At 54.3% G+C, this 20,768-nt stretch overlaps 5 protein-coding genes across 5 annotated transcripts; 2 read left to right on the top strand and 3 right to left on the bottom strand.

Annotated features, from left to right (window-relative positions):
• Positions 1 to 1,815: 1,815 nt before the first annotated feature.
• C8Q71DRAFT_701050 (branched-chain alpha-keto acid dehydrogenase E1-alpha subunit) lies at positions 1,816 to 3,754 on the bottom strand (the record flags this gene model as incomplete). The annotated part of the gene is made up of 11 exons (XM_047920167.1): positions 1,816 to 1,938; positions 2,013 to 2,280; positions 2,337 to 2,574; positions 2,644 to 2,830; positions 2,883 to 2,998; positions 3,049 to 3,056; positions 3,116 to 3,171; positions 3,221 to 3,229; positions 3,282 to 3,360; positions 3,410 to 3,435; positions 3,485 to 3,754. The coding sequence occupies 11 exons, from the start codon at positions 3,752 to 3,754 to the stop codon at positions 1,816 to 1,818; spliced, it is 1,380 nt and encodes a 459-aa protein (XP_047783217.1).
• A 468-nt stretch (positions 3,755 to 4,222) lies between these two features.
• On the top strand, positions 4,223 to 5,578 carry C8Q71DRAFT_739421 (mRNA capping enzyme). The gene is made up of 5 exons (XM_047922711.1): positions 4,223 to 4,392; positions 4,497 to 4,546; positions 4,637 to 4,904; positions 4,958 to 5,076; positions 5,129 to 5,578. The coding sequence occupies exons 1-5, from the start codon at positions 4,284 to 4,286 to the stop codon at positions 5,309 to 5,311; spliced, it is 729 nt and encodes a 242-aa protein (XP_047783218.1). The 5' UTR covers positions 4,223 to 4,283; the 3' UTR covers positions 5,312 to 5,578.
• Positions 5,579 to 8,246: 2,668 nt separating this feature from the next.
• Positions 8,247 to 9,738, bottom strand: C8Q71DRAFT_354072 (uncharacterized protein). The gene is made up of 4 exons (XM_047918030.1): positions 9,559 to 9,738; positions 9,382 to 9,490; positions 9,126 to 9,322; positions 8,247 to 9,076 (listed from the first exon to the last, which is right to left on the bottom strand). Exons 2-4 carry the CDS (start codon positions 9,407 to 9,409, stop codon positions 8,294 to 8,296), a joined length of 1,008 nt encoding a protein of 335 aa, XP_047783219.1. The 5' UTR covers positions 9,410 to 9,490; positions 9,559 to 9,738; the 3' UTR covers positions 8,247 to 8,293.
• A 5,157-nt stretch (positions 9,739 to 14,895) lies between these two features.
• On the top strand, positions 14,896 to 17,927 carry C8Q71DRAFT_354245 (uncharacterized protein). The gene is made up of 6 exons (XM_047918031.1): positions 14,896 to 14,911; positions 14,969 to 15,876; positions 15,933 to 17,089; positions 17,137 to 17,346; positions 17,400 to 17,791; positions 17,852 to 17,927. Exons 2-5 carry the CDS (start codon positions 15,298 to 15,300, stop codon positions 17,773 to 17,775), a joined length of 2,322 nt encoding a protein of 773 aa, XP_047783220.1. The 5' UTR covers positions 14,896 to 14,911; positions 14,969 to 15,297; the 3' UTR covers positions 17,776 to 17,791; positions 17,852 to 17,927.
• An 850-nt stretch (positions 17,928 to 18,777) lies between these two features.
• On the bottom strand, positions 18,778 to 20,116 carry C8Q71DRAFT_700158 (uncharacterized protein; the record flags this gene model as incomplete). The annotated part of the gene is made up of 6 exons (XM_047920104.1): positions 18,778 to 18,908; positions 18,970 to 19,031; positions 19,089 to 19,348; positions 19,405 to 19,712; positions 19,774 to 19,916; positions 19,965 to 20,116. The coding sequence occupies 6 exons, from the start codon at positions 20,114 to 20,116 to the stop codon at positions 18,778 to 18,780; spliced, it is 1,056 nt and encodes a 351-aa protein (XP_047783221.1).
• Positions 20,117 to 20,768: the final 652 nt, after the last annotated feature.

Genomic DNA, 20,768 nt, shown 5'->3' on the forward strand with positions numbered 1-20,768 from the left:
GAAGCGTATGAGTGATAACACGAAGGGGCTATTGAGACCGACGGATCCTCACGCTAATGATGATCGCAGCCCTTGCATGCCGTTGTGTCGGACAAGAAATCATGAGGTGCGCGAGCGTTCGACCGATGACATTGCATACTTTGGACGTTGGCCGTGCTCATCGCTTTTTGAATTGAGGTCTATCGAAACAAAGGCCAAGTGTATGTCATCCGAGTCGACCACCAATCTCGCAGTGCCTTGATGCCGATCTGGGCTTCACCGTGTGAGTACATACCTGTCAACCATGTGCGCACCTGCTGGTATGTGAAAATGCCTGAACGAGACGCCTTTCTTCCCTACAACGACATTCAGTCGGCTGGTATCCAGAGCACAAACGCATTCAGTCGAGCACAGAATCAAACATGCAGCTCTAGCACGTACCGTCATTGTTATTAGCCTTGCAGAGATGGGATACACAATATCTTCGTAATTTCGGTATAATTGAACCTTGACATTTGTTATATTAGTGAAACATACTCCATGGCGACGCAGACCATGCAAACGACTTACCTCGGCACGGACTGAAGAGTATGTGTTGATACGAGCACCCGCCAAGCAGATCAGATCTTCCTCGACCGCATAATTAACCTTCTCAAGGGAACGTATTTCTCCGATGAACACGGATAAACTAGACCTATAGTCGGAGTCGTGCTGTCGAAGGCTATAAGCGTGCTGATCTTCAGTTGTTTGCCACCTGCAGAAGAAGCGTAAAGGCTCATCGATATCAAGGCATCGACATCTCATCTTGAGGTCCGCATGTTCGCTGATGTATTGTACGCCCGCGTATCTGCTTGTGAACAAGAAATGAGAGGCGTAAACCACGGAAGGCTTGGAACTACCGGTATGAACGGTGCTTTTGTCGTCCACGCACGCCCATCAGATGCGCCCACTCCGTGTTCACTGGATTGTGTGAGCCAGCGCGCAATTCAGAAGCGTACTAGAGCGTACTACGCGATGGGGATCGTCGATATGCCAAACAAGGTCCCTCGAGGGTACACACGTCCGCAATGGCAGAATATGCCACTGGTTGGCTTCGCCGCCGGCGAGATGTGATCGGCGGATCTATAATTCCTCCACAGTAGGGCGATTGCTATTCTGGGAGGCGTAGTAGTACGTACCACGTCGAGTGATTGGACTCGAGCGTCCTTCCCCGGTTTGGTACCACTGTAAGTATTCGCGGCGATGACCGGATGAGGTTCAATGTATGCAAGCCAGGATTTGTGGCGTCGTCAGAAGGTTGCGTTGAATGTTGGTCTTCCAACTCCGCAATTTCACAGAGTGCCCCGTGGCAAAGGGAAGGAATTGCGCCTCCACGAATGGATGACCACCAACAACAGATTTCTCAGGCATACATAGCGTGTATGTCAGAACTGCCACCGACGGGCCATGATGGCACCCGTTGACGTTGGATACGGAACCGATGTTGTGGGCGGTTGGCTGTGCAGTAACACGTCATTTCTAGCGCCTAACCAATACAGAGCTGAGAGGACGCACCTAGTGACCCTGTAGTGACCTAAAGGCTTGTGCCTTGTTGAGCGCCGAGCACCCTCCTCGATCATGATCGTGGAAGATTACCTTGACGGAGGCACGGATCTTCAGCACTGTCAACAGACAGGCAGACAGGGTCCCAGGCGATGGTTCGACAGCCAAATCAGGGGCTGAGAAGAGATTGAAAAGGGAACACATTTGCTCGAATGGTAGAATACAATCAAGAATCCGTCCAGTGTCAGTTCTGGCGTATCGTACATACCTCCGCTGGTGGTATCTCTGTAAACGTTAAGGCTTCGTGTCCATGAGCTCCTTTCCAGCGCCCTTATGCTTCTTCAGCTCGGTCTTCCAAGGCTCCCAGACATCGCCGTACTTCTTGAGGAGCCTCCCGAGTTCCTCCCTCTGCTCCCTCTGCAATGATGATCTCCAGTCAGCTTCACCGCCACGCACCTGGTCACACTGATCTGAATCTCGAAACCACTTACCAGAGTCCACGGTTCCTCCCCGCCATACACCTGCTCGAACATCTCACGGAGCTCAGGCTTCGGCAGCGCCTCCGCCTTCTTGAATGCCTTCAGGACCTCGTCCTTCAGGCGGGCCCGGAGCGCGTCGTCCTCCTCGGCGCTCCACCAGCCCCGCGCCTCGAGGAAGAGCCGGAAGCGCGCGAGCGGGTTGTCGAGGCGCTTCCGGTCCTCGACCTCCTGTCGCGGGCGGTAGGCAAAGGAGTCGTCCGAGGTGGAGTGATGGCCAACTCTGCAGTTGATCGGATGTCAGTAGGGGCGCGACAGGAGAGGGCAGGTGGAACGGACCTGTAGGTCATCGCCTCGACGAGGACGCCCCGGCCCTCGTCGATGCATAGCCGCCGCGCTTCCTTGACGGCGTTGTACACAGCCAGAACGTCGTTCCCGTCGACACGGATGGTGTGCATACCGTAGCCGGGCCCTCGGGCAGCGATTCCGTCACCATAGTACTGCTCGTTGGCTGGTGTGGAGATGGCGAAGCCGTTGTTACGCGCAATGAACAGTGTAGGTGATGGGATTGTTGACGCTGTGGGTGAGAGAGGGCGAGAACAAGATGAGCGTGCTGGAAAGCACTTGGGGAACACAGAAGATTTACCAAAGAGCATGCCCGCATGGAAATCGCCCTCACTTGCGGCCCCTTCGCCGAAGTATACCACGGCGCAGTTCTTGCCTCGCCTAGAAGGGTCTCGCCGCAAAGCAAAAGCGACCCCTGCAGCCTGGGGGATTTGGGTTGCGAGTGGGGATGATATCATGTGGAAGTGGTGTTTGCGCGAACCGAAGTGCTGTAGGCGCTCAGCGGGGCAACAGGGCGAAGGGCGCGGGTTGTCGACTTACCATGGGCATTTGCTTTCCTCGGGAGCATGGGTCCTCGCAGTTGCCGAACGAAGAGTTCATCATGTCAGCCAATGTAAAGCCGCGCCACATCAAGACTCCCAGTTCTCGATATTGTCCTGGGGAGGGCTATGAGGGAGTCTCGACATATCATGTTATGTATACTTACCGAGGACTCTGCAGAACACGAAGACAGGTCATCATCGCATTCCTAATCACGTAGTCTCAGAACTTACTCGTCGTCGTTTGCGAGAGCTGCGGCCGATCCGATCAATGTCGCTTCTTCACCATACTGTAGTCATATGAGATACATGGAGGCTCGCGCCGTGTAGCTTGCTTACATGGGTCATCTAACTTAGAATGGTGAGCGATGATCGCATAGAGCGAATATGAACCACATACGTAGAAGGCGAGCTTCCCTTGCCGCTGTACGTTATACATGAGGTTGTCAATGATCGGGAGCTGCACCATGCTCTCGTACCTAAAGGCACCGGTAAGAAGGCGCTAAGACTGGGGAAGTTGGAACTTACATTCGCCTCGCCATAGCTTCGCCGATCTTCTCGATTCTCAGGACACTGTTGGCATTCGCGCGAGAATACGCTCACCTCTTCGGGAACCGTAGCGCCCTCCAACGGTTGTCCGACACTGTCTAGGACTCTGTATGTAGGAATCTGTGTCCCATCGCCCGTCACAGAGTTGAAGAATTTGAGAGTTGATAAAATGGGTGATTGGGATGAAGGGAGAACACCATGTGCCGTAGGCTCCTTCGGAAACGAGTTCGCGGGGCCAGCAGTCGGTGTGCTAGTGATGCGACGAACTCGACATGGCGCAGTAATGTTCTGCGCCCGACAGGGTAGCCTCACTGCGCGTAACATGGTAGTTGGACGATCCAGTGCAAGGAGGGAGCCGAGCGCATCTCAAAGGGCGCAAGATCCGTGCATTGAACGGACCTGGTGGCTGGTCACGTCGATCGCCTGTCCGAAACACCGGGACTCGAGCGTCTAGCGTGGCTCTGTGCACGTGCCTTCAGCCACTCGGTGGCTGCTCGACGCGCTGCGCGACCCAGTCTCGACCACGATCTTGTTGCCTACCTTGTTGCCATCTTGCCTCTGCTTGTTGCTTATATAGCTTGCACTCTGTGCTTTCGAGATGATGGACGGTAGAGAGCACTACGAAGACACGGAGTACGACAGCCACAGACCTCCAAAACGACCGCGCAGAAGTCCCCCGCCCAGTACTACCCGGCCGTCAACATCGGGATCCAACCATCCTGGGAGCAATGGACACACACACGCAAACGGCAGCGCATCACAGACACTGCCTCCTCTGTCACTGTCGATTCTCGGTGTTGAGCCATTGGACGAGTTCATACGCGAGATTGCCGACTTTATCCACCACACAATCATGACGAGGCGAGAACTCGAGGGCCAGGTGGAGGTGGAGGCGAAGATTGGAGTGCTGAAGGACAAAACGAGCGGGCAGAGAATACAGTTGCCGGTGCTAGTCGAGACGAGTACGTCGCTGTACCATTTCTCGTGGCGAGTAGCCTTTCTCATGTGAAATGCACCAATCTCATGCCAATCTTCACTTGACTTTGCCGATCTTGCGGTCCCGCAGTATTGATGCCGAATACAGTCGACTCTCGATTTGAGTCCAATATGTCACCAGTGCGTACCTTTGCCTACCCCTCCTCGTTCACGCCCGCCTCTCGTATCGTTGAGTTTACCGCCATGTTTTAATGACATGCACGCAACTAGATGCAGCACAAACACTTCAACACCCTACTCAACGGTCTCAAACTCAACCCTCCACCATCCGCGACCTCACCAATAACCTACGCCCACCTTCGTCTCGTCGACACCTTCTACCAGTCCCCCGACTCACGCGACAAGATACGTGTCACACGCGACGAGAAGACGGGGAAAGTTGAGCAATGCGTGCGCAAGATCCGCCTCGGAGACCTGGACATCTACAGTCCCAAGAGAGCAGTAGACTGGCGGATCAGCGTGAATGTCGAAGTACCCGGTGCGTACGTGCAGCCGTAACCGAGATATGACTACTGAGACATGGTCTTGCAGTTCCTCCACCAGTTGGAATGGCGTCTCATACACGACGCAAAGACCGGATGAGCTACTCACACGAAGAGTTTGCCATCGACCTCACGCAGGTCACATCGTCCACCGGGCCCGGGGGCAAGGTACCTGTCCTGAGTGCATCCGCTGACTAGGCCCGTACTTACGTCCTTGCAGGCGGATGTCTTCCACGAACTCGAGGTAGAGGTTTCGCGCCCAGAGTACCTCCTCTCTGCGGCCACGAAGCGGGGTGACCCGGGCGTCTCGGACTTGGAAAAGGGAGCGTTCGACGAGCTCATCCGGGCGCTCGTGAACAATACACGGATATTGGCGCGGAATGCGGGGGACTGGGGAAGGTGATCTTGTCCCGCACAGTCGGGGCGGGCTTGAGACGCTACGGAGGGAGGGGCGGTGTGGTTTTGTGTGCTCGGTGTGTCCTATGTGCGGGATGGCTATTTGTCTGTATCAGGGTCCAATGTACTAATGTTGGGTTCGCAGGCTCTGTTTTGCTGTCATTGTGCTATTCCAGTCTCTGCTGCGGCGCAGGTGTTATATTCGACTATCGCCTATCACTATATTAGCTTCGTTCTATCACACGCGCCCATATGCGCCCATTCAATTCGTAAACAGCGCTGCGCCTTCTTATGTAGTGAGAATGATCGAAGCCGACTCGAGCAGCTGGTACGTAACATCGCAGCTTTCGCGCAGCTTTCAGGCGAAGTCTCGAACTAAAACTGGTTGCTCCACTGGCGAGCCTGTGTTCGAAGGTGACTTTTTTTGACCGTTTACCTCCATACTCGAGTCTGATGAAGACATACTGGACAGCCTAGTCGGCGTAGTGAATCTCCGTAGGCTAGGAGCCGGAGCACAGCCAAGTTCTGAAGCGTCGACATCGTTTGCTGGATATCCTGTTGGCAGGTGTCCTTGTAATCTATAACGAAGACGATGACGAAGATATTGCCAGAAGAGTAGGACTTGCTCGCGTTGTAAGAAGTGTACGTATCCTATCCGCAGCCTCTTCGTGATACTTGTTGAAGACTAAAAGGGCTTGTCGTCTAGATCCTTGTGGCCGTCCAATCATTAGGCTATATCCTGGGTTGAGTGCCTCCATTGCGCTCATGCGTGGTATGTCATACTTGGGAATGATCAGCAACGGAAGCTCAGTGGCTTGCAGAAGGCTGAGTGGCACCAGAAGACACAGGTACAGTCTCCTCCAGCTATTGCAGTCCATATACTCAGATCGTGAGTTGATTAGGGCAGAGGGCTCGTACATTGTGCGGCAATGCTGTACTGCAGAGCGAACGAACCTTGTAACGACGGGAGTTTATAGGTGCTCTACTTGGATAGATGAAGCTGGAAACCCCTTCCGCTCTCGAGGCTGCACAACCATCCGTCCCGGAGCCGCAGAATGAACTCCGGTCCTAGGCGCACAAGGTAAGCCCTTCGAGGGTTCGGGAGGTCTACGTTGACGCTCTGGCCGCCGCCCCGTACTGCGCCCCACCCGTGCCCCCGGCATTGATCATGCGGGTACATGCGGTGTTCTCTGTCTTTGTCGACTTATACATCCGCTTGTCCTGCTTGCAGGTTGCTGCCGCCGGGTTCGTTTTGGGGCGCCTATTGGGTGCGGAAGACGCCTCGCCTTTGCCTCGTGTTCGAACACAGCGTTGGGCCGAATTGGTTCACAAGCATAGGGGCCATGCAAGTCGGAAGCCGAGTGATTGAGTGACTGTTCGCGTCTTGCGCGTATGCTTTGCGAGTGCCAGTCTCCGTTGCTGGGATGAAGAAGATAGCTCAGTCAGGCAAAGGTGTGCAGCGAAGTTTGATTGTAATCCAAGTGATTGCACCAGTGCTGACGGCAAGAAAATCCTGGTTTTCAGACACAGCGCGTTCCTCCAGGCGCCCGCTCGCTTTGGGCCAACATGTTGGGGCGAGATGGTAGAAATTCTACCGGCGGAGGAGTGGACTCCGGACACGTTCAAATGACCTCGGCGGAGACGACGCATGATGCTACAGGCTACTGGCATCCGTACTGGATACACTGCGTTACAGTCGGATCTCAGTCCAGCATTGACTCCCTGGTCCGAATAAAGATATGAAAGAAGTTTCATATTAGGGTCCGAACCCCCAGCATGTCGGAGTGTCAGCAGTCGAGCTTCGTTCCGGTACAGCAACAGGGCGTTCCAACGTTCAGAAGCGGAGTCTCAGCGTGTTTCTTGTTGCGATGCCACAATGCCTTGCTCACTGCATCTGACATATATCGATCTCCGCGGTGTTTCTTGGGTCAAAGACAAGCGACGACCACGACAGCGCTCAGTGCTGCTAAGAATCCGACGGTATGTTCCAGCACATGTGAAGCGTTACACTTATCTGACGTCTTAGTGTCACAGTGAGCACGGGTTCGCCGAGTGCGCAGACGACAGACGGGGCCATAGTACTAAGAAGGTCGTAACTGGCTTCCTGTGTCAAGAACCTGAAGCCACATCGGGCCTCTCTCGTTGTGACGCGCCGTTTCGCGCGGAGCTAGTCCACCTAGCTGCGCGGGTCGCCTCAACAAACATTGCCTCTGTCTCTGCGTATGATATGCGAACCTAGTACGCGAATTGTACTAACACTGCTCAAGCAGGTAGCCAGTCGATGGCAAGGAGTAACCACCATATAAGTAGAACAGGGATGGGACGTTGTTCCTCCATCGGATCGCATCCCGCCGCCTTTTTCCTCGTCCTCATTTAATCGAACATTTCCAATCATTCCCGGGCTCTCCCGAAAACATGCCCTCTGGTTTAGTCATTCCTGCCAAGTAAGTCTCTCCGATTCATAGTGTATTGTATGCGGTTTACCAAGCCTGAGTATCGTTCTGCCGTAGGACTGCAACGTACAGTGCCATCGCAGGATTGGATGACATTAGCAACGCTGCATCCCCTCCAAAAGGGACGCAACAGATCTGCAGCACGTGTGGCCAGAGCTTCACTCGCATGGACATCTTCAATCGGCATGAATGCCCCGGCGCAGGGTCAGTGCTCTCGCGCTATTGAGGGTGGCTTCGAGGCTCATGAACTGTTAGCAGGCGGTAGACCTCCCCAGGCTACCCTACAGATAGGTCTAAGCTTCTGCCTGATGTCCCGAAGTGACATTCATGAATCTGTCTCTTGGTTCTTGTGTACGACCACTCATACCCTTAAGTTACATGATCCTGGACATTCGCTTCTGACACGCGTTATAATACGTCACTTGATAATGCCCGCACCTTGACATTGACAATGTTCGGTTTATTAGACACTGGTGACAAAGGCGCCTTATGTATTGCAGATATACTCCTATTGACATGCTTTCACAGTCAACCTGTCAAGCAACTGCGATGGGCGGTGCGACACTCGAGACACTGACAACCTGCTCAGTTGTCTTCAGAGCCTCCAGACGCTTCCTCTCTTCCTCGAGCATCTTCTGCTGCAGCAACACCCGCCTCGGCACAACCCGCCTTCGCTCCGTGGTCGGCTTGAAATCCAAGCGGTCAACCCCAAGCGCCTTCAGCGTCTTCAACTCGACGAGGCTGAAGTCGTCCGGGTTCTCGCGGTTGAAGTCAAATGGCTCCTTCAGTGACACGGGCGGGTTCGTGATAATGCGTGCCTCGCGGAGGTGGTTCTTGGACGCCGTGTGGAGCATGAGCGGGTGCAAGAGTACGACGTCGCCGATTTCGCCAGTCATCTCGGCGAAGCGCTGGCATCCCTTAACCTCCTTGAGGAAGTCGAGGTGCTCGGGGTGGTCCTTCGGATTGTCGTACGTGCTCGTGCTGGGGGTGAACGAGAGACCTGTAGGGAGACATCCCTCGGGGTGAGCGGCGAGGTACGGCGCCACGAGATCGATGCCGTCAGGCGAGATGTAGGTCGCGCCGCCGCGATGCTTGATGTCGGAGAAGAGCGGGATGACGAGCAGCGCTTGCTCAGGCGAGTCGAGGAAGTGCACGAAGAAATCGCCGTCGACGTGCCAGTTGTCGAGGTCGCGCGGATCAATGTGCACGTCGCCCTCGTACTGAGCCGCACCAAGGTTCACGATGAAGCTGTCGCCCCAGGAGCTGCTCGCTTCGTCGATGCGCTCTTCGCCTAGGAGGTCCTTGATCGCCTCCCATGCCTGCGCAAAAATATTGATTACATATCACTTCCACTGAACAGAGACTTACCTTCGGCGCGAAGGCGGATACGACCTCGCGCTTGTGCCATGGCATGTGAATACGCTCCCGATCCCAGGTCGACTTGTCATTTGGGTCGAGACCAAGGCGTGTCCACATCCCCTTCGTCCATTCAGCGGCCTTCTCTTTTGTAAAGGCCTGCTTGATGACGACGTAGCCGGTTTCCAAGAAGAAGTCGACCTGTTCAGCTGCAGGTATGATAAACGTCAGAATTTGGGATCTCGTTCTGGCGGTGAATTCTACGTACGGGTGAGGGAGTTGTATGTCTTGACCATACTTGAATCGCTTGACAAGAGCGTACTTCTCGTTTGAAGGCGAAGTACTGTTCACCGTGCAGGCTCACCAGGTGTCCTCTCCTAAATATCGCAGACCAAGTTAAGTATCGCTCGTGAGCGGGTAATCGTCGGCTTTTACCCCACATTACCTTGGGTCATATGGCACCTGCCGAACATCCCTTAGAGTCGCGGCCTTGACGAGAGTGATGCGATTGGGTCTCATGAACGCGGGTGCTTGAAAACGATAGGTCGAGTTGGCCCAGAGACGACACCGTTTGCGACGGAGGATCGGGGAAATACACGATAAGCAGGTCACAAGTAGTGAACATACCACCGCGTCAATACAGCGCAGTGGGATCCCGTCGGCTTTCCGCTCCAGCGTGTTAGGATGGAGACATATGCATCGCGGAAGGTGTCTGGACATGTTTGCGGAAAAGACTGAGGTGCTGATACAGACGTTCAACTGACTTCGAATCACGGCCCGCCTGCCAGCGCGGCAGTGGGAGCCTTGAGACTGAAGCGCTGGTCCAGCACACTGTGCAATGGGCCCCTGGAGAGACATGCCCGCGACATCAATGGAAACGGAGCATGTCACTGACTCGCCTTTGCTGTGTTGGTCAATGTATTGATGTTAGCGCTGCGTCTGGATGATACGTACCACAACTTGGTTGAAGGCAGTCGCAGAACTGGTGGTGCAGATCCAGATCGTACCGAACTGCGGAAAATAAGCGAGATACAGGCGCCCTGACGTGCGCGTCTAACACGAGTCGTCTGACTCACTGCGGCGTGCGGCGTCACTGAGTCCGCCGCGTCCATCTGTCCGTCTTCTGTGGTCAGATTGGTTGGTCATTGACAGTGCACATGACTGTTTCCACCAACTAGTTAAGTACAACGTGGTAGTAACACCGTTCTTGGTCTGAGATAACTTACTCGCCTGAATTCTTACCTGTCAGGGAACACGGGTTCTCGGACCACATACGCATCAACATAATCGCAAGTCAGATGTCGAGAGTATGGACGGCGGTCATAGGTCGAGCACACCAACGCGCGTTTATGGAGCACGGCCAGTTCGGATATGAAAGACACACTGGCATGTGCTCCGCGTGTTGCGTTTAGTCAGGGCACTGCATGAACCGCGAGGTGCTTGCAAAATCGTTGGTCAAACCACACATCGGAGTCAGGAAGAGATGTGAGCTCACCGACTTGTGTTCTTGCCCTTCGCGCGATGCCTGGTAGATATCGTGCCATTGAGTATCACTCGTCGTTGGTTCCTAGCTGCCGAGCGGTATGACGGGCTGAAAGGCATGCGGAGAGACTCATTATGCGCCGACTCGGATCGTGAGTGGCGACCGCTAGGGATATAGCGTCGCCCAGTACAGGACCGTTGTCGGACACTACGTCCCTGCGCTAAGGCAGTGGCGGTCCAGATATGAGACAAATTGACGGTTAAAACGACAATTCTGCAGAACGTCGCCGGTACACGATTGAAGTGAGTGTAGAGTACAAGTCAACCTAAAACCGACATACCTGGCCAAACGTATTGTCTGATACTCCGAGCCGGCGTTCTCGTTGTGCAGGGCTAACATTCGCACCTTTTGGACTTGCACATCTGGAAAGTGAGATGTTTCGAATATTTGATTGAACCGAGTGATACAATCTATATAGAACGAGCTACATCAATAGTTGAGCGGAATGTGAGGCCAGGATACGTATATATGAGGTCTTCACCGGGAGTGCTCACAGGAACGCAGGGGTCTGGCCGAGCCCAAGGCAAGGAGCAGCGAAGTAATCTTAAGGTTTGATACAACATGTGAATATGCGTCGCCCTGCATGTCACGTTGAGTCAAGGGCCGATGAGGATTATGGACAGCATTCGCGTACGAAGATAAACTGTGCCCTCAAGCTCACAGTGACGAGACGTTTATCAATGTGCGTACTTGCTCCTGCCAAGTCGACCCGGGCGCAGATATCTTGAGGGCGAGGTAGCAAACAGAAATGCGATCGATGAAAGGCGCAAAGGAGGTGGGACATGTCGCAGCGGGGATGGGATGCACTTGAGCGACCTCGCGCTCAGATCTAAGCAGCGGTCATACATACACACAGCTTGTTTTCTTGTGCCACGGATCACACTATGTAATAGCAGACGAGCGCACCATGTTCCACCGGACTATCCTCGCGAACCTGATTAAGTTCCTACGACTGGCAGCTGACACAGATAAGGAGAAAGTTCAGCGATGGGCGCCGCCGATGTGACAGCGGTCCACCAGAAGGGTGGACTGGCGTAGCAGCGAACGCCGCTGCGCGAGCTTCTGTGGAACTGCCAAGTATCGATAGATTGCGCTCTTCTTCGAGTGCTGATCTGTTCGGCGGTTGAAGGGTTGAAGGAGGCCCACAGGCTATTGGTTTGTTCAGCACCGTGGTACAGACCATAGTGACAATCTGAAGGCAGAATGCTCAATCTCAGTACTTAGAAACGAGTGAACGTGCTGCAGGTTCATTCTCATCGCGGCTGCTTAGAGATTATTTACTTATAAGTATAATGGGATGAATAGATAAGAACTTTCCGTATGCCGTCATATGAAAGGCATGCGTCGCCCCTGTCCAAGACAGCCTAGAGGACCCTGGTCATCTCTGCGGTGGGATACGCGCCGACGAGGTAATGAAAGAGCCTGCAATTTGAAAGGACGTAAGACGACGATGCCCTGCCGTGTCACGTACGGCTTTCAACGACAACAAGCGCCCCCCCCATTCATGATCGTAGAATCATGCGCGGATAGCACAGCACACATCTCGAGCCGTTCTCAAGTTTCGTTGCAATTTCGCAATCAATAGAACAGAAGTTCACTTCAGCAAACATCGACCGATGCTAAACCACGTACGGCAAAAAACAGCAGCCTGTGCTTCAAGGAGGAGCGCATCTGCTATTGGGGACCGACTTAACAGAGACTGGCTGCGATCTATCATCTTGAACGCGTGTATGATATGCGATAGAAGACGTCCTCTGCAAGAAGTGAGAACGCATGGATTACGAAGCAGTGTGGTCTATTAAACTCACTTTCGCATTCCCAGTACTCTGTATATATGGATTCCCGATCAACCACGTATGGGTAGCGTATAGATGGCTCGACCGAGGTGGAGCGAAAAGCTTCACAAGCAACGCATTCCATGCCACGACGAGCGGAAGAACTGCTACGCCGACGATGGCAGGAGACGAGCTAGGGTAGAATGTACCCGTTGACGCGGATGTCGGCAAATCTTGAGGGGCCGGGCAATAGAAACGCCAGAATGAAATCCTACCTAAAAATGGTCCATCCCTACAGGGGTATGGCTCCGACTATGAGACGCGCACGTTGGGACACGTATATCAACGGACGTCGTATATCACGATACTGGCGCATGCGTACCTAGCTTCGCACACGGGCCCTGCTCCACTCCCCAGTCCATCGCGATGGCTGTATACAAGACGAGCTGATATTGCGACTACTTTCGTGGCCTTCGAGTTCCTGAAGGGTGTGGCGATACTGCCCTCTGCTGGCGACGTGTACCGTGTTGAAGGAGCTGCGCGAAAGTGTGCCTAGCTCGGCAAATGAGTCCATCGTTGGGCAGCAACTCGAGGATAAGGTACGAGATCGGCACGAGTAATCAGGCAGCAGTCGGTACCGACGTCGATGCGTCCGGGATAAGTAGTCGCGGTCGTGGCTGGTCGTGGCTGGGTCGTGGCGACGGTGTCGAGCCTGGGAGCATACCGCGCCGCGGCGGCGGCCCGCGGCAGTAGGTGCCGGCCACCGTGACGGCGGTGTGGCGGCACCGACTCTTTCTCTTGGCGTCTGATCTTGCAACCATCTCGTGGATCGTTGTGGGTCCATCTTGCGATGAATAGGGTCGACTATTGTGTCTCAGCAATGCTAGCATGGATGTAGGGATTTTCCCATTGCTACGCCGTACGTCCACTCATCTGGATTATGGTACATATCAGACTGACGACCATCATACACAGCCCACCCACGCCTACCTGTCTCTATGGACTCTCCACCTACGTGGCGGCCTTCAACGACCAGGTCTTTGACTTGAAATCTATGTATCAGTACCCACTGCGACACCTATATCTGCCTATCATAGGCGTGCCATTATTCGGATTTCAGCCGTTGGCAAGCATCGAAATCGCGTCCTGAAGGCCGTCGAGCTCCCTATCCGTTGTACCGATTGCTCGCTTCTGTTCTTCGCCGTGTCGTGGGCTGCTCGGAGCTACGGGGCGATGCTGCGGCGGATACGACGCGTTGTCACGGTGATTGCGATATAGCCATCCTTATATCCGCCCAACTTCCTGCAGTACGTCACACTTACCTGGCTTTCTAAAATTTCCGCTAGCTACGGCTTTGACTGACATTCCCTATCGATCAGTAACCGCAGAGTAGGTGAAAACCGTCACCTTCACAAGACAACTGCTTTTTGGTTGCGTCTTAAAGCCGCGATTCGCGGATGCAATGACACGCGTAGACGATCGTTCAACATACATATAGAAAGCGGATAGGTACGTACGTTCTTGCGGGACACTATGGGGATCTGTGGGCACCTGTGAGTGACGGATGCGATGGTTCCTGCCGCTGACGCTTATCTAGCAGAGGCGGTGAATAGGCGACCTAGAAATCTGTGCAGCGGACGTAAGTCGTATGCTCTGTCGGATAGTAAATATTGTAAAATCTGGCTCATTGCTGATTATATGCATCCCGGCGTAGGAAACTTTTTAGGAGGCAATGAAAGGGTGCGCAATCATGACGGACGGCTCGATGAGGCGGGAGGGTCAGCTCACGACGTCCAGTCCATGAATTTGGGCGGAGGACACTGTGGTTATGCGTCTCAGAAGGTTGACAGGTACGCTGTGCACTCACATTGAAGCCGAAACTGATATAGGATGCCGAGGTCAACAGTGTGTCTCAATGCTGTATCGCAGGTGACATAGGCGTCCGCGCCTTAGGTATACCTACCAAGGGTTTGAAGGCATCTCAGGCGTCCTTGTACTCGTCTCCAGGAAGCCTGATAATGCTACGCGGTCCTCTAAATGCGACGAATGAAAGCGCATAGATAACGCCGCTGTGTTGTGTCATGCCAGCAAAGCTTCGACTTGCATTCCTGCGGTCGTATCCGTCTGTTCTGACATGTTCCTGTGGGATAGTATCAGCACAGCATCGTCAGAAAGGGGTGCTGGAGTTTTCCTCTGAGCGTACGGTAGGACTCCGTATGAGCCAGGCTGCTCGCTCTCCTGACTCACCAGGTAGTGACATCCCTGCTGTCGTTGGGGGGCGGTTCAAGTCAACGTGTTCTCTTGTTGAAGAGAAATATGGTGAGCGTCCTTGGTTACGGAGCACGTCTGGGAGCTAAGGTGGCTTCCGTGTCTGATAGAATTGACAGTTCCAACCACACACCAAGATACAGCCTTCCTGAAGTACTACAAGATGGAACCACCCCCCGTCCCGCCAGGTCTATCCTCTGGCCAGTTAACCTGTACGCTGTAGCCTACTCCCTCTCCATTGCTTCTTCAAAACCCATACGCACGCACAGGCGCTTCATTGGCATGTTCACCGTCAAGGCATACTCGAGCAAGTCAGCAAGTATCACGTGCGGGAGGCCTCCGTGCGGACTGTTTGATTCGTTCTATGTCTCTGACCAGGCATCGGCTAGCTGAGGATGCGCTGAATGCGCTTGCTTGGGATGCGGGTGTGGGGGAAGCGGCCGGGTACGGGGAAATCAGCGGAACGGCCGGCGTGAACGCCGTAGGACAGGTGGATCGCGGAATCGCGAGGTGCATGAATGGTCCACCTCGCCGTCGTATCCTCCACCTCAAGGCCTAGCGAGGCGAACGCGAGGTGGGATATGTCACTTCCACCCTGATGGACGATACAAATATTCCTAGAGGACTGCATCGTCCTATGTCTCTTTGCCACGCCGCCGACGACCATCTTTCCAAACATCACTTCGACCCCTCGCCCACACCCGTCTGCTCCCTCATCGACTCTCGCCTCTCGCCTCCCACCTCCGCCGCCATCTTCCCGTGCCCAGCGACGAACATGGAGGACCTTCGTAGCCCGCATTTCTCTCAAGCCACGCCTCAGTCACTGCGATCCGCGCGCTATCCGTCGATGAACTACCGCTCGAACACCTCTCCCAGGCCGCAGAATCCAGCACAAGCTGACGGTTGGAATGTGCTAGGAACCGTATCTCCCAGACAAATGCTCGCCGGCGCGTATGCGTACAACAGTGGCCAAGGTCTCCCGGCCTCGAATATCGGATCGCATGGCGTCGCCGTTCAGCCCGATGGCGGCGCCGCAGCCTCCAGCGCTGGTCTCTATGCATCCCAGTCGTTGGGCCGTTCAGGGTACACCAATGTACCACCGCCTGTCGCTGCTGCTGGCCACAACCTGCTCACCCCTTCTGCAGGCCATCATCACCCACATGTCAACCTTTCTACAGTAAGTGCTAGTCCGACTACGATCTATGCATGAGTGTTGATTTGTTTCTACGTCAGTTGGGAGTCTCGAACGGAATGTATCCTGGAGGTCGCCCGATGGCCTACGATTCTGACGGATACTCCTACCAGGAGCAGAACCATCAAGCGCCTCCGTCGACGTTTGCCACGGATGCGTCATTCGTTCCTAATCCCCTTGCTCATGCACATGCCTACTCGCCTCAGTTCACCACGCATGAGGAGCATCCGAACGGCGATTACGCCAGCGCCGGCGTTGGTTATCACGGTCAGAGAATGGACGGACAGTTCACTGGTGGTGCACCACTCGATTCCCGCCGCCAAAGCGGCTTCTTTGGACACATGCTTCCCGTGAACGACACCGTCAGCCGCAGGCTAGTTCCCGACAACGGATGGGGTATCGCCTCTCAGCTCTCGGTCGCCACCGCCGAAGGAACGCCGATCGTATCGCGGAGCCGTAATAACTATCCCATGTCTGCGCAGGCTGCACACAGACCGCATCGTGCTATGGTTGGTTCCCCTCAGGACGCTATCCCCAGCATACGTCCCAGCGCACGAGCCAACAGCCCCGACGATCCAAGTATCGTTGGAATCCATCTGGGCCCCGCCTTCGATCCCTGGGAGTTTGTGAACTTCCCTGTAGATGGCACAATCGACTCGCAAGGTCACTCTCTACCACCAGGTATTTGGAACACGCAGAACGTCAACGACACGGCGGCAGACTTCTCGCACCCTGTCAATGATGTTCACTCGTCCGAAGTCGACACTGGCCTCGGTGGTACAATTCCGGGAGCTGCGTCCACCATCACTGCTCCTGCTTCCTTCTCTATCACTAGCGCGGTCAACGATACGATAGGCATTCCCGACGTAGCTGTGGCCAACTTCTGGCAGTTGAACTACCTTTCGCATCATGGAGGTCACAGTCATGACCCTATCACTGGATCGGATACATTCACAACCCACACGTCTCCTACGATGACCCGCGTCGCCCATCGACTTCAGATGAATCCGCGCGACCCCATTCCCGATCCATTTGCACTCCTAAGCAGACCGTCGCTCGTTGTTGCCCCAGGATCTGGTGCTCCTATCGCCACCAGCTACCCCAGTCACAGGCCGGATGGAGAGGATGGCGAACGTGGTACGCAAAGCATCGCGGACGTCTCATTTGGAAGACCCGATGTAGTAGGTCCAAGTCGCCGGTAGGTGATTCGCCTGTGTCCCGCTTTCGATCGCTAATACCGGATAGGTACCGACGACACAGTGCTTCTTCTAAGCAGAGGGGTAATCCATACCGGGTTGAACGCAAGCGCAGAAGCAAACATCGTCAAAACGCAGATGCTGTCTCACCGTATGTCTTTGCACTCGGCTGTTACTTTCGAATTCTTACGCTCTACAGTGCGGGCTCTGATCCCGCGGAGAGCTCTTCCACTGCTAGCTCCGCTATGAAAGGCGATAGGTACGAGGTTTCTGGTTTCTGTCGGCCGAGTATCTGACACACGACGACCGCAGTGGCCGCGCCACCTATGCAGAAACAGGCATAATTGGCTACGAATGCCGCATCAGTGGAACGTGTAACCACCATTATGGCTCGCACACTGCGATAGAGGCCGCTCAACACCTGTCAACTTGCATTCACTCTTTCTACAACTCGTCTAACGAGCATCCGAATGCCGACAATCAACTCCAATGTCCATGGATCATGTCCGATGGAAGGCGTTGCCGAGCATGGATCAAGGTCGATAGTAACTTGAAGGGAATGGTGAAACACGGCTTGAAGGCACATCTCAGAATTTACGAAACGAGATGTTCGAAGTGCAAGAAGCCCTTCATCTCCAAAGACTCTTGCGAACGGCACGTACGGGAGCGTGATTGCCTCGTCTCGTGAAGAGGATAGGCAGTTTGTAAGTCTGTTCCTTCCCATGCATCCAGTTGCAATATGCTGATTAGGAGTTCGGTCAAAGACGAGGCCGTCCTGATTATGCATTCGGCTATGCCTACGAAGACATACGGTCACTCCTCTATCACTCACAGCGTCCCAGAGATCTCCGGGTGTTCTCCCTCCATCGCACCCGCGGCTCCTTTCGGTAGGATGCCCGATATCGCCCGTGGCGCTCTGGACGCGCATTGCCATGCAGTCATACCATATTTATGGTCAAGTGCGCCATCCGGCGGCACCGCGCCGTATTGTATGTGCTATTCTCTTCCGCCGACTCCGATACGTTATGCCACCCCGTCGATGCGTGCACGCACCATATCCCATCCTACCCCGACACGGCATTGGGACGTACACATCGCTCATCCAACACACCAGTATGGACCCGGCCCTTCCTCGTTTGACTTAGCGATCCCATCGTGCCCTCCGCTGGGCGCGGCAGCGCCTCGTCCCCGGTTTTACTTTTCATCTACTTCGATAGTACTAGGACATGCTGTAGTTTAATATTCGAATAGGCATCTAATCATCGCGCGAGCCTCTCCGGCTACTCTCTCTTTCGTCAATGTGGTATCGAGGTTCGGGTTTCGACAATGTTTTGGAAACGGTAGCTCAACAGGATCGGCGTTCTGCCATCCGACGCGTCCGACGGTGAGGGTGAAGCTCGATGCGAGTGCGATGGTCACGGTGGCTGGAGCGAAGCGGAGATTGCGGGCGGCAATCTCAATTACGTGATACGCCTCCACATAAGTAACCGGTCAACTGAAGTCGTTTGAGGCATCTACGATAAATAATGCATCTATGCGCGAGCCACAACCAAACAATTAGCCCTAGTGGTATGTATAGAGGTACACAGTCATCCGCATCATATGAAGAGAAAGGTATTAAGGAAAATAGGATGTCCGGAACGATGACCAGCAATACGAAGGCGGTATTGGAATATCATCGGTACACGTCTCACGAGTCAGCGACATCGGAGTCCATCTTGATCACCACCTTTCCAGTGGCCCGGCCAGTCATGAGACGCTCGTACGCCTTCAAAACATCCTCGAAGTTGTAAACCGAATCCACGAGGGGCTTGATTTTTCCTGTTGGCAAACAAGCCATCAGCAGGTGCGAAGACCCGGGAACATGGTCTCATAGGCATACCTTCAGCAAGATATGTTGCAATTTGTTCCTGGTCGGCGTGTTTGGGGCGAACCTGAAGGACCCTGGCGTCGCTCATCATCAACAACGATGCAAAACTTATTGGAATCGAGCGGACGTACTTCCAGGAACGTTTAGTGCCTCCGAGGAAGCGCGGCTGAAGGTACATCTTCCACGCTAGTTTTGCCAGACCGACAACGTCGAAACCCTTCGGCTGAGGGCCTACGGAGATGAAGATTCCGCCAGGAGCAATGTATGCCTCGCTATGAACATAAAGCGAGGTGTCCATGAGACCGACCGCCTCGAGCAAGACATGGAACTTCTCAGCAAGAGGATAGGAGATCAAGGTCTGATGAAGCGGGGCCTTGGTGTAATCAACAAACTGGGAGTATGTTGTTATCGATCTGCGTTAGAGTGTTCGGGAGCGCACAGGCTCACCTCGTCTGCACCAAGAGATCGCACGTACTCCTCGTTCTTCGCGGATGCACTTGCAGTGACCTTGCAGCCGACAGCCTTGGCAAGCTGGATGGCAAACGCTCCAACCGCTGTACTACCGCCGTTGACGAAGACGCTCTGCTTAGGCCGGAGACCGCCGAGACCAAACAGAGCCTGGTAAGCAGTCATCGCAACAAGTGTCACTCCAGAGGCTTGTACGGGAGTGACATTGGCAGGAAGAGGGACCAGGTCCTCCGCTTTGATGCGGGCATACTGCGCTAGAACACCGGTTCCCGCCTTGAACGGAAATACTGAGGTGGAGAGTCAGAACGACCAAGTGGATAGTACTTATCGGAGACCGCCTTGACTGACCGAGAGGAGTCCATCCAAAGACCTGGTCGCCTTCCTTGAAACCGGTCCCGTTAGCATCAACTATTATGCCAGCGACGTCGTGCTCGGGGATGTAAGGTCTTTTGGCAATGAAATTCGGTGCCATGTTCATGAGCTTGTAGGCTCTGAGGGAGCGTTAACGCTACTAATGCGAGGAATACAGGGTGCCTTACATTGGATTGAGAGCCGCGGCTTGCACCTTGACCACCACTTCGCCTTTGTCGAGTTTCTTGGGTACCGCCACGTCTTTGTCAAGGCGCAGGACCTTGGAAGGTTCCCCCTTCCTGACCACGCGCCATGCTTGCTGGGTTTCTGGGATAAACATGGTGGTGAAGGACAAGGACGTTGGAAGGAAATCTGAAGGAAATTACACGCTCGCACAGGTGCTATATGTTCGGAGAATCTCGTGTGGCCGCGCACCTTCGAGCTCCCGTCCCATGCATCAGTGTGACGCGTCGCCGGCATTCCCTAGTCTCGATCAGATGGTATAGCCTGGGTATAACGGTGTGACTGTCAAGCGGACATCAAAAACACACATACCACAGCCACCGGTATACCGTCTACTGAGTGATGACTTGAGTAGAGACGGGGACCCACCAGCCACAGGCGCGTCGGACCCGTGGCGTGCTTTTTCAGCCACCCGACGCTTTGCCCCCGACCATGCGTGCCGTCGTTGTGGCTTTGAGACGCTCTGTGGCCTTTGACGCGCCATTGAGGATGCACAGTAGTATACTGTAATGCGGTGAGTTCCTCGGCTTCAGCTCTCTTACCTCCGGTTCTCACACAACAAGACAGATCCGTCATCAGTTTTCACCGCCCACTGTCAAGTGGGAAGTGATCGCGGCATCTGCGTTCCAAGGTGCCGGACCACAGCCCAATGCAGACGAGAGCGTTCTCGACCCGCTCTAAGCAGAGACGTCGTCAGTGCACATGGAGCTGAATACCTGACAGACCTGGACTTCTATCGTCGATCCTAG

Source organism: Rhodofomes roseus, assembly GCF_022264815.1.
Source record: "Rhodofomes roseus strain CIRM-BRFM 1785 chromosome Unknown C8Q71scaffold_3, whole genome shotgun sequence".
NCBI lineage: Eukaryota > Fungi > Basidiomycota > Agaricomycetes > Polyporales > Fomitopsidaceae > Rhodofomes > Rhodofomes roseus.

Excerpts from the sequence above, each read along its gene's own strand:
- C8Q71DRAFT_354245 (XM_047918031.1), top strand. The coding sequence starts at position 15,298 with ATGGACGATACAAATATTCCTAGAGGACTGCATCGTCCTATGTCTCTT. Across the intron at positions 17,090-17,136 it reads GTAGTAGGTCCAAGTCGCCG|GTACCGACGACACAGTGCTT; the intron begins GTAGGTGATTCG and ends AATACCGGATAG. Across the intron at positions 17,347-17,399 it reads TCCGCTATGAAAGGCGATAG|TGGCCGCGCCACCTATGCAG; the intron begins GTACGAGGTTTC and ends CGACGACCGCAG.
- C8Q71DRAFT_739421 (XM_047922711.1), top strand. The coding sequence starts at position 4,284 with ATGACGAGGCGAGAACTCGAGGGCCAGGTGGAGGTGGAGGCGAAGATT. Across the intron at positions 4,905-4,957 it reads CGTGAATGTCGAAGTACCCG|TTCCTCCACCAGTTGGAATG; the intron begins GTGCGTACGTGC and ends ATGGTCTTGCAG. Across the intron at positions 5,077-5,128 it reads CCACCGGGCCCGGGGGCAAG|GCGGATGTCTTCCACGAACT; the intron begins GTACCTGTCCTG and ends ACGTCCTTGCAG.
- C8Q71DRAFT_354072 (XM_047918030.1), bottom strand. The coding sequence starts at position 9,409 with ATGGTCAAGACATACAACTCCCTCACCC. Across the intron at positions 9,323-9,381 it reads GACATACAACTCCCTCACCC|CTGAACAGGTCGACTTCTTC; the intron begins GTACGTAGAATT and ends TCATACCTGCAG. Across the intron at positions 9,077-9,125 it reads TATCCGCCTTCGCGCCGAAG|GCATGGGAGGCGATCAAGGA; the intron begins GTAAGTCTCTGT and ends ATTTTTGCGCAG.